Source organism: Miscanthus floridulus, chromosome 1 (genome assembly GCF_019320115.1).
Source record: "Miscanthus floridulus cultivar M001 chromosome 1, ASM1932011v1, whole genome shotgun sequence".
In the NCBI taxonomy this organism is placed as follows: Eukaryota; Viridiplantae; Streptophyta; class Magnoliopsida; order Poales; family Poaceae; genus Miscanthus; species Miscanthus floridulus.
Window position 1 is genome coordinate 121,922,778 of NC_089580.1, and position 11,246 is coordinate 121,934,023.

At 45.4% G+C, this 11,246-nt stretch overlaps 1 protein-coding gene across 1 annotated transcript; it reads left to right on the forward strand.

The window, feature by feature from the left end:
* The first annotated feature begins 657 nt into the window (after window positions 1–657).
* On the forward strand, window positions 658–10,986 carry LOC136539825 (flocculation protein FLO11-like). The gene is made up of 5 exons (XM_066531820.1): window positions 658–1,385; window positions 5,586–5,954; window positions 6,040–8,206; window positions 8,288–10,407; window positions 10,492–10,986. Exons 1-4 carry the CDS (start codon window positions 1,146–1,148, stop codon window positions 10,357–10,359), a joined length of 4,848 nt encoding a protein of 1,615 aa, XP_066387917.1. The 5' UTR covers window positions 658–1,145; the 3' UTR covers window positions 10,360–10,407; window positions 10,492–10,986.
* Window positions 10,987–11,246: the final 260 nt, after the last annotated feature.

The following is an 11,246-nucleotide window of genomic DNA, read 5'->3' on the forward strand; positions in this document are numbered from 1 at the left end:
ACTATATAAGGCGGGCAGGGGACCCCTCTAAAAAACATCTCTCATTGACATACATCAATACAATCAGACGCATGACATAGGTATTACGCCTTCTTGGCGGCCGAACCTGGATAAAACTTCGTGTCTATCTTGCGCCACCGTCTTGTTTGTGGCTTGTGCATCTGTCTACCGACAATCTACTATCTTAGATATACCTCTAGGTAGACTGCCGACCATATTTCGTTGACACGGCGGAAATGGCGGCATGGCGCAATGGCGGCATGGCGCTACGGCGAGGGGAAGAGCACGGCGTGCCGGGGGAAGAAGCACAACGGGCTTGACGCGGGGGGGGGGGGGGGGCGTAACTGGGAAGGGGATCGAGTCATATATGGTCGGACGCGGTTAATGGCGCGGGATCGGTCGCGGGCGCCCGGACGTGATTCGCTGTCATGGGATCTGATGGAGCACAGTTGCAGGCGTCGGAGGTGCGTCCATACGCGGGCTTAGGGCCGGATGTCTAGGCGCTAGCCCTAAGGTTGTGTAATTGTTACTAACGATTTGTTAGCCCATGAGTAATGAAGTCACAACAATTAATTAAAAAACACGTGCTGGGATCACTTTTGTTTTTTTAGATTACGGGCTCCGATCACTGTGCATGGTCGAATTTGCCACTGCTGTCCTCTCCTCTCCTGAACCGCAAAGGACGAGACGAGACATCATCTCCTCAATCTGTGTCTCTCCCCTTCTCTCGACCCGAACTCGCTCGCCGTCTCTGCCCCTGCCCTGCTCTGCTCCACCAGACGCGATCTCTCTTCCCCCGAATCGCTGAAATTCTCTCTCCTCCTCCGCCCCACCTCGGATCGAGTCCAAGCCACCGCGCCCAGCCCGCTCCGCTGACATAGCCCTGAAATCCCCAATCGAGCCCGACCGTAGCCTGTCGATTCCGCCGGATTCGAGCTCCCACCGGTGAGACGGTTCGTCTTAATCGGCCGATTGGACTCGAATTCGGGTGTTCTGGATGCGGGCAGAGCATAGACCCGCGGATCTAGGGTTTCGGAGGGCCTAGGGTCTGCCGGCGTTCTGGTGATGGTGTTGCGGCGCGGTGCCGGAGCTCGGCGAGGAGGAGGTTTCGGCGGCGACGTTGGAGAAGATGCAGCGAGCCGGATATGCATGGGTGGCGCGGCACTGAGGGGTGCGACGGCAGGAGGCGGCGTCTTGTTCGGCTCATGTGGCCAGCGGCACGCGTAGAGGCAGAAGCTCCACCATCGCCGGCAACAGCTACTTCTCCTTCCCGTTTTTTTGTTCTCCCGCCTCGGACGACTTCTTATCAGCTAGCGGCGGTGGCGGCGCGGGAGCAGGAGTGCGTCGATTCTCCCCGCCCAGTGTCCCCTGGCTCCTTTATAAAGGTGCGCCTTCGTTGGGTATTGCAATTCACCTTCCTTGCTCACCTTTATGAGAATTCCGTCGACCTGATGATGATGACTATGATGTTAAATATGACTATACTAGATTTCACTGCCTAGTTAGCAATTTAAAGACTAGCATGAGAAGTGCCATGAAATGTGTGTTGAGTTGGTTATTCTAGTAGCAGTTGCTAGCATGCTAATATGTAAACAGACTTTATTTTGTATCATTGGATTGAATTCTATGGCCATCTCACCCTCAGCTTGAAAATTTCACCTTTTTGTTTTCACAACAACAACAACAAGGCCTTTAAGTCCCAAACAACTTGAGGTAGGCTAGAGTTGAAACCCAGCCGAAGCAATCAAGGTTCAGGCATGTGAATAGTTGTTTTCCAAGTACTCCTATCCAAGGCTAAGTCTTTGGATATATTCCATCCTTTCAAGTCTCCTTTTACAAGTCAACTTCGGTCTTCCTCTGCATCTCTTCACGTTATTATCCTGGCTTAGGATTCCACTACGCACCGGTGTCTCTGGAGGTCTCGGTTGGACATGTCCAAACCATCTCAACCGGTGTTGGACAAGCTTTTCTTCAATTGGTGCTACCCCTAATCTATCACGTATATCATCGTTCTGAGCTTGATCCCTTCTTGTATGACCGCAAATCCAACGCAACATACGCATTTCTGCGACACTTATCTGAACATGTAGTCTTTTCGTAGGCCAACATTTTGCACCATACAACATAGCAGGTCTAATCGTCGTCCTATAAAACTTGCCTTTTATCTTCTGTGGTACTCTTTTGTCACATAGGACACTAGATGCTTGGCACCACTTCATCCACCCTGCTTTGATTCTATGGCTAACATCTTCATCAATATCTCCATCTCTCTGTAGCATTGATCCTAAATATCGAAATGTATCCTTCCTAGGCATTACTTGACCTTCCAAACTAATATCTTCCTCCTCCCGAGTAGTAGTGTCGAAGTCACATTTCATATACTCAGTTTTAGTTCTACTGAGTCTAAAACCTTTGGACTCCAAAGTCTCCCGCCATAACTGCAGTTTCTGATTCACTCCTGTCCGGCTTTCATCAACTAGCACTACATCGTCCGTGAAAAGCATACACAAGGGATGTCCCTTTGTATGTCCCTTGTGACCTCATTCATCACTAAGTCAAACAGATAAGGGCTCAAAGCTGACCCTTGATGTAGTCCTATCCTAATCGGAAAGTCATCCATGTCTCCATCACTTGTTCGAACACTAGTCACAACATTGTTGTACATGTCCTTAATGAGCCCGACGTACTTCGTTGGGACTTTATGTTTGTCTAAAGCCCACCACATAACATTCCTTGGTATTTTATCATAAGCCTTCTCCAAGTCAATAAAAACCATGTGTAGGTCCTTCTTCTCCCTATACCGCTTCATAACTTGTCTTATTAAGAAAATGGCTTCCATGATTGACCTTCCGGGCATGAAACCAAATTGGTTCATAGAGACCCGCGTTATTGTTCTCAAGCGATGCTCGATAACTCTCTCCCATAGCTTCATAGTATGGCTCATCAACTTAATTTCTCGATAATTAGTACAACTTTGAATATCCCCTTTATTCTTGTAGATCGGTACCAATATACGTCTCCTCCACTCGTTAGACATCTTATTCGATCAAAAAATATGGTTGAACAGCTCGGTTAACCATACTATAGTTATGTCCCCGAGGCATCTCCACACCTCGATTGGGATACCATTTGGTCCCATCGCCTTACCTTTTTTTATTCTTTTCAATGTCTTTCTGATCTCAGATTCTTGAATTCTCCGCACAAAGCGCCTATTGGTGTCATCAAAAGAGTCATCCAACTGAAAGGTTGTGTCTGTATTGTCACCATTGAACAATTTGTCAAAATACTCTTGCCATCGATGTCGGATCTCATCCTCCTTCAACAAGAGATGCTCCCTTTAATCCTTAATGCACTTAACTTGGTTGAAGTCCATTTTCTTTCTCTCACGAACCCTAGTCATCCTATAAATGTCCTTATCTCCTTCCTTCGTACTCAAATGTTGGTAAAGATTCTCGTACGCTCTACCCTTTGCCACACTTGCAGCTCGCTTTGCAATCTTCTTTGCCACCTTGTACTTCTTTATGTTGTCCACACTCCTGTCATGGTACAAGCGTCTCTAGCATTCTTTCTTCTCCTTAATAACGCTTTGGACTTCCTCGTTCCACCACCAAGTATCTTTAGCCTCGCCTCCACTTCCTTTGGTTACTCCACACACCTCTGAGGCCACCTTCCGAATGTTGGTTGCCATCTTCTCCCACATGTTGTTTATGTCCTCTTCTTTCTTCCGAGAGCCCTTTTTGACAACCCTTTCCCTGAATACCTCTGACGTCTCTTTTTTCAGTTAACACCACTTTGTTCTTTCAATCTTAGCTTGTTTATCCCTACGGGCACGCACCTGAAAACGAAATTTTGTCACCAAAAACTTATTTTGAGACAACACACTCGCTTGGTATCACCTTGCAACCCAAGCATGCTCGTTTGTCCTTTCTTCTTGCGAGGACAAAGTCAATCTGGCTAGAGTGTTGTCCGCTACTGGAGGTCACTAGATGAGATTCTCTCTTTCTAAAGAAAGTGTTGGCTATCATCAGGTCAAAAGCTACCGCGAAGTCCAGAACTTCCCCTCCTGATTCCTACTACCATACCCAAAACATCCATAAACTGCCTCGAAACCTGCGCTTGTAGTACCTACATGCCCATTAAGATCTCCTCCTATAAAAAGCTTCTCACTACTAGGTACAGCTCTAATCAGGCCATCTATGTCTTCCCAGAACTATCTCTTAGCACTCTCGTTGAGGCCTACTTGGGGGCATATGCACTAATTACGTTCAAGACCATATCACCAACGACAAGCTTGACTAAGATAATCCTATCTCCTTGCCTTCTCACTCCCACCACATCATTCTTAAGGCTCTTATCAATCAAAACTCCTACTCCATTTCTATTCGCGACTGTCCCTGTGTACCAAAACTTGAAACTTGTATTGTCCACCTCCTTCGCCTTCTGACCCGTCCATTTAGTCTCTTGAACGCATAATATATTTACACGTCTCCTAGTCGTGGTATCAACTAATTATCTTAACTTACCTGTAAGCGACCCTACATTCCAACTACCTAAACGGATCTTAGTTGGTTCGACTACCTTCATTATCCTTTGCACCCGTCGACTCAGATGTGAAGACCCTGGCTCATTTTTCACTACACCCGGGCGTCGATGTAGCACACCACTAAGGAAGCGACGACCCGATCCTTGATCACTTGACACCATGCCCAGATCGCGACACGGCGCGTCACCAAGGGGGTGCCGACCCGTCCCTTGCCCATTTAACACCATACTCAGGTTCCAATATGGCGCGTCGCTAAGAGGGTTACGCCCCAACGGTTTTCTTTCGGGTTTCATTTCCATTAGAATGGCTAGATTTAACGTTGGCTCGCCACGCCTATCACAATCCTCCTTCTTTACCAGGGCTTGAGACATGCTATGTTGAGACAAGACCTTTTAGTTTTCACAAGGAGTGTTAAAGCTTCTTTATGGAATTTTGCTTAAGGATTATGGGAAAGTACCGTCCAGTCAATATGTTTGTTGTAGCATATTATTTAGGCCCCATTTGGCACAGCTCCTCCACTAGCTTCAGAAGCTGTTTGGAGCTGTTTTGTGCCAAACGGGATAAAATAATACAGCTCCACCTGAGGAGCTCCTTAAAACGCCCTCTCACAAAGGGTGGATGGGAGATGGAGCTGAAAATAGTAGCTTCTCCCAGCTCCCACTCGCTCTGGTGGGCCTTGCGTGGGATTCCGTGAGAGCATGTTTTAAGGAGCTCCACATGTAGAGCTGTTTTGCCAAACAGTTAACCAAAGTAGCTTCAGTTCCTCTGGTAGAGCTGCTTGTAGAGCTCAAGTAAAAAAATAACGACTTCACTAGTGAAGTGGAGTTCTGCCAAACTCATACCATGCCCGTGCTAGTATTCATTGAAATTACATGCTTAACTATTGTTTTTTCATTCCTTGTTTGATTACAAATATAATTTGCACAGGGAGGTTGCAATTGTTCAACTCCTACACCAAAATAACAAGACCACATTGTAACATACTAACATGAAGGATGTTTTGTGCTCCTTGAACAAATGATAAGTACTGTTTAATTTTCAGGACGGGCGCGAGATTCAAGTTGGCGATTGTGCTCTTTTCGGGGCTGTTGATGTTCCTCCATTCATTGGATTGATACGTTGGATTGAGAAAAAGGAAGAAGGCTATCCCAAACTACGCGTTAGTTGGCTTTATAGACCTGCCGACATTAAGCTTAACAAGGGCATTCAACTGAACGCTGCACCAAACGAGATCTTCTACTCTTTCCACCAGGACGAGGCATCTGCTGTTTCCCTGCTGCACCCTTGCAAAGTTGCCTTTTTACGTAAAGGTGTTGAGCTCCCGGTTGGAATTTCTTCATTTGTATGTTGGCGTGTATACGATATTGACAACAAGTGTTTATGGTGGCTTACCGACCGAGATTATATTAATGTAGGTTCATTATCTATTTCATGTTTTTCTCTCTTACTCTTATATATATTTATAATGATGTTTCTTGCGTGAAACTTTTTACCAGGAACGGCAGGAAGAAGTAAATCGGCTTCTATACAGAACAAGGTTAGAAATGCATGCTGCAGTGCAGTCAGGTGGACGGTCTCCAAAGCGGCTAAATGGTTCATCAGCATCCCAGCAACTGAAGGCTTCTACAGATGGTACACAGAATTGTGGTTTATCCAAGGGAAAGAAGAGGGAGAGAGGTGAGCAAGGAATTGATCCAGCTAAGCGGGATCGAGATCGTCTGCATGTTGATGACAGTGAGGCTGGAAGCAAGTTGGACGATATAAAGTCTGAAATAGCAAAGGTTGAAAAAGGTGGACTTCCAAACACAGAAGCAGTTGAAAAGCTTGTGCATCTTATGCGACTTTATCAGACTGAGCAGAGGGTAGACCTTGCTGGTCGGGTTATGCTTGCTGATGTTATTGCAGCTACAGAGAGCCCTGATTGTCTTGGCAGATTTGTGCAATCAAGGGGCCTTCCCGTGTTGGATAGTTGGCTTCAAGAGGCTCACAAAGGGAAGTCTGGTGACGGTAGTTCTAAAGAAGCAGATAAGCCTATTGATGACCTTCTCTTGGCGCTACTTCGTGCACTAGCTAAATTGCCTATTAATCTCAGTGCACTGCAAAGTTGTAGCATTGGAAAATCTGTCAATCATCTCCGCAGCCACAAAAATTTGGAGATACAGAAGAAAGCTAAGTGTCTTGTTGAGAACTGGAAGAAACGTGTTGATGCTGAAATGAAGTCGAATGATTTGAAACCTTTAACTGGCCAATCTGCTTCCTGGCCTGGAAAAGCAGGTTTCCAAGAAATTTCAAATACTGGAAGCAAACGAGGTGGCTCAAGTGAGCACAGCCCAAAGAATCCAGCATCCACTGTTTCATCACCAAAGGTTTTGACTGATAAACCTGGGGGCTCAGATGCTGTTGCAAAGTTGAATCATGTACCTTATGTCGCTTCAAAAGTACAACATATGCAACCAGGAAATGTTGCCGCCAACTTGAAGGACCAGCCCTGCAAATCAACTGGTGGTTCTGAGCTGCCTACTGTGAAAGAGGAGAAAAGTAGCAACTCGAGCCAGTCACCGAACAATAGCCATTCATGCTCTAGTGAGCCATCGAAGGATGCGAGAAGTTCAACTGCTGTTTCTGGTGGTGCTAGTAAAACTTCTGGAAGTGCTTCACGGGGCCATCGAAAGGCAACCAATGGGCTTGTTTCAGGGAACCTGAAGGAAGCTTCTGTGGGAAGATGTGTCTCCCTTGATCGATCTTTGCTGCCAGATAAATCATCTCCAACTGGATCAGCTTCTGAAAAAGGAGTTGACATGCCATCTGACCATGGAAATAATCATAGATTGATTGTTCGGTTTCCAAATCCTGGCCGTAGTCCTGCTAGAAGTACAAGTGGAGGATCACTTGAGGACCCATCTGTTACTGGTGGTAGAGCTTCGTCTCCTGTGGTTGCAGATAGACATGAACAGACTGATCGCAGAGTGAAAATGAAAACTGAAAATTCTCGGCCTCATTTAACTTCTGATGTTAATGCAGATTTATGGCACAGCAATGAGATTAAAGGAACTGCTGGTTCGGAGGAAGGTGACAAATCACCATGTGCTATGTTAGATGATGACAACAGCAGGACACCTGATGATTCTGTTAAGGATACACATGCATCACGAGTTGTATGCTCAGCCTCATCATATATGAATGAAAAAGGCGTCTGTTCAAGTGAAACCAAGGTGGGAAACTCATTCAGCCCAATGAATGCTCTGATTGAAATCAAGTACTCTGAAGCTAATCATTCCTTGCATGCTGAAGACGACACAGCAATGGATCTTCTTGCTAGTGTGGCAGGAGAAATATCAAAATCTGAATTGGTTTCCCCATCTTCTTCACCCAGAAATTCATCTGCAAAGAAATGGGGCTGTGAGGGTGACAATGCTGGGAAGGTTAAAGTAGAAAGTGATGTGGGCCCATCACAGGATCCAGGGCCAGCAGATGCTAAGAAAATTGTCGGTGGGAAGGAAGTGAAAAGTGATTCTTGTTTGGCTGCAAAGGAGGAACAACGCCAAACTGTGCCATCTCCTGAGCTAGCAGATTCAAAAGCAGTTGGATCTTCAGTCAAAATTGAAATCCATGAAGGGCGTGCAAACAAATGCAACTCTCAACCTGATTTGGTTGATTCCAAAGGTGAACATGATCAGAACTCCAATTTGTGCCACTCAGCTAATGCTAGAATTGTCAATGTGCCTAATATGGATTCATCTGCAGGTGAAAATAGGGATGCATGTAGACATGGGAAAGTTGAAGATGACTGTACAGACAAGGGTGGTGCTGTGGATTCTACATTGGGCAGTCAGTGTAAAGTGGTTGTTTCCAGTAGGAATTCAAGATTGGTTCTTGCTGGAGAATCTTCATTGTCTGCTGCTGATAAACAAGCCCAGGGTTTGTTGAAGTCATTAACTAATCATAAGCAGCCTCTGGGTGTATCAGGCCACTCAGGAGCCTTTGATAACCGTGACAGTATGGCTGGCAAATTAGATTTGATGGCTGCAGAGGTGAAAAAAGCTGATGCTGTGAGCGATAGTAGCATACTGTGGAATGAGGAGGAAAAAAAGGAAAATGCTTCTTTCCCTTCGGCTGATGTTCCAAAACTAGTTGTAGCTGCAGCGTCCCCAGCAAATGGGATTAAGGAGATGAAAGAATCAAAAGACACTTCAAGTGAATCCAATAGTCATGTAAAATCTGAAGGTGTCAATTCTCAGCAAAGTGAGCATAGTGCAAAGCAGAGCTCAAAAAAATCCAGTGATTGTGTGAGTGGAAAGGAGGACGGAAAAGATGACCTTGTCTCATCAGATGAAGGTTCTTCTCTAGCTGCCCACACCAAGTCAAATGCTACAGCAAAGCTTGACTTCGACTTGAATGAAGGAATACCTGGGGATGATGGGCATCAGTCTGAACCAACTATCTCACCTGTTATATGTTCCTCAACGGTCCATTTAACTAGGCTTTCGCCATTTGCTTCGCCTATTACATGTGGGCTGCAGTCAGCTCCAATAACAGTAGCTGCTCCAGCTAAAGGACCCTTTGTTCCTCCTGAGAACCTACTAAGAGCAAAGCCTGAGATCGGGTGGAAAGGTTCAGCTGCTACGAGTGCATTCCGCCCAGCTGAACCGAGGAAGATTTTGGAGATGCCTGGCACCACACGTGAAATTCCAGGATCTCATACTGCTGGGAAGCCGTCTCACCCCACACTTGGTTTTGATTTGAATGTTGCAGGTGACCAAGCTCTCCAGGAAGATATCCCAGAGAGTTCTGCACAGACTACCTGCTCTGAATCTGGAAATACGAAAAGTCGAGATGGCTCATCACGAAGCGCTGGCATTGAGTTTGATCTGAACAGAGCTGATGAAGTTGCAGATAATGGCCAATTTGTGTCAAATGCTTCACACCCAGTTGAACTCCCATTGTCGTCAACAAGGTCGTTACCTGGAATTGTCTCTAATGCTGGTATGAATATCTCGAGGGACTTTGACCTTAATAGTGGACCAGGCCTTGATGATGCTGTCACTGAACCTGTGCCAAAGAACCTACCTGCTAAAAATACAAGCAGTATTCAATTCCTACAAGTTCCTGGTTTAAGGATGAATAATGTTGCCATGAGTAATATATCACCATGGCTTGCCTCTGCTAACCCTTGTGGTCCAGTAGCTATACAATCGTTTTTGCCTTCTAGAGGAGAACAGCTGTACCAAATTGAGGCTGCATCCGGAGCCCAGAGGATTATCGCGTCTACCACTGACAGTGGCCAATTTGGAGGTGATCCCTGCAGGGCTCCAGTTATTTCAACATCTCCAGCGATGGTTTTTCATCCGCCTGCATATCAATATGCAGGATTCCCTTCTTTTCCTCCAAGTGTCCACCTTCAAGCACCTGCATTTTCAGTTGGATCAGCAACATTTGCTAATTCTGCATCTGCAGTTCCATATTTTCAAACTCTCTCTCCCTCTCTTGTTGGGCCAGCAGGATCATTACCTGCCCAGCATTCAAGGCAGTATGCTATAAATCTTGCTGAGGGTAGCAGCAGCAGTGGACGTGACAGTAGTCGTAAATGGGAAAGTCAGGGCCTTGATCTTAACTCAGGCCCTGGAAGTATAGATTTAGAAGGAAAGGATGCACGGGCACCTTTACCAGTCAGACAAAATTTGATCACACCCCCACATGGCTTTGCAGAAGATCAAGGAAGAATTTACCAAATGCCAGTTGTAGGAACAAAGAGAAAGGAACATGATGGCAGTTGGGACACAGAAAGGTCTACATATAAGCAGTTATCTTGGCAATGAGGGCTCTGAAGGAGATCATTTTGCACCCGACTGGTCTGTGATGAGCATGTACGTAGTTGATTCAAACTTTTGAGGTCTGTTCAATTTATTATTTCCTTGCTTATCTTGTGAAAACTGTGCTTATATTTACAGAGGTACCAGCATGTAGAACTTGGACGGTGCCTGTCACTGGACTATACTCATAGTCATAGGGAGATTCATCTCAATGAAGATGATGTGGGTCAAGAGGAAATGAAAAGTTTCTGTAATTGTTGTAGATTTTCGTAGCTGTTAGGCTTTTTTGTTGTTCTAATTTACTCAGCAGGGTATGGCTTTGGAGGAATCTTTGTGATCCTGAGCTCTGGAGCTACTGTAATTAGACCGGCTGCTCTGTTTGTTGGTGATAAACTGTGGTGCACATGCTGCAGATTTACATAAGAATTTAGATGTGACCTTGTTGTATTTTGTTGGGGAAGCGTAACGTCAGCTGACCATATAAACGCTGGTGCAACGAATAGTCCAGTTGCTACGCCATGTATCTTGTGATGTCGGGCAGCTGTATGTATAAGAATTCCAGCAGATAAGCAAGTTGTAATTTGTTGCTGTTTCTTTGACACCGACGAATACATCCGTATCTGGTTTTCATCATGATGCTATTTTATTTGTTATTATTATTATTATTATTATTATTATTATTATTATTTTCGAGAGGTGATGGCAGCTGCTAGCCTGCTACAAATAATGTGCAATAGTGGGTTCAGATGACCGCAGTCACCTGGTCACCTGGTCACCTGGCATCTTCAATAGCGATAGAAGGTTCTTGAGCCAGCTACAATTAATTATGAGCAATCAAATGACCCTGCTTCATTTGATTTTAGTTCGAAAGGTGAACATGATCATAAATCCAA

Bases quoted from the DNA above. Each gene is read 5' to 3' on its own strand.
- LOC136539825 (XM_066531820.1), top strand. From the start codon at position 1,146: ATGCATGGGTGGCGCGGCACTGAGGGGTGCGACGGCAGGAGGCGGCGT. The intron at 1,386-5,585 runs GTGCGCCTTCGT...TTTAATTTTCAG, and splicing joins CCCCTGGCTCCTTTATAAAG to GACGGGCGCGAGATTCAAGT. The intron at 5,955-6,039 runs GTAGGTTCATTA...ACTTTTTACCAG, and splicing joins CCGACCGAGATTATATTAAT to GAACGGCAGGAAGAAGTAAA.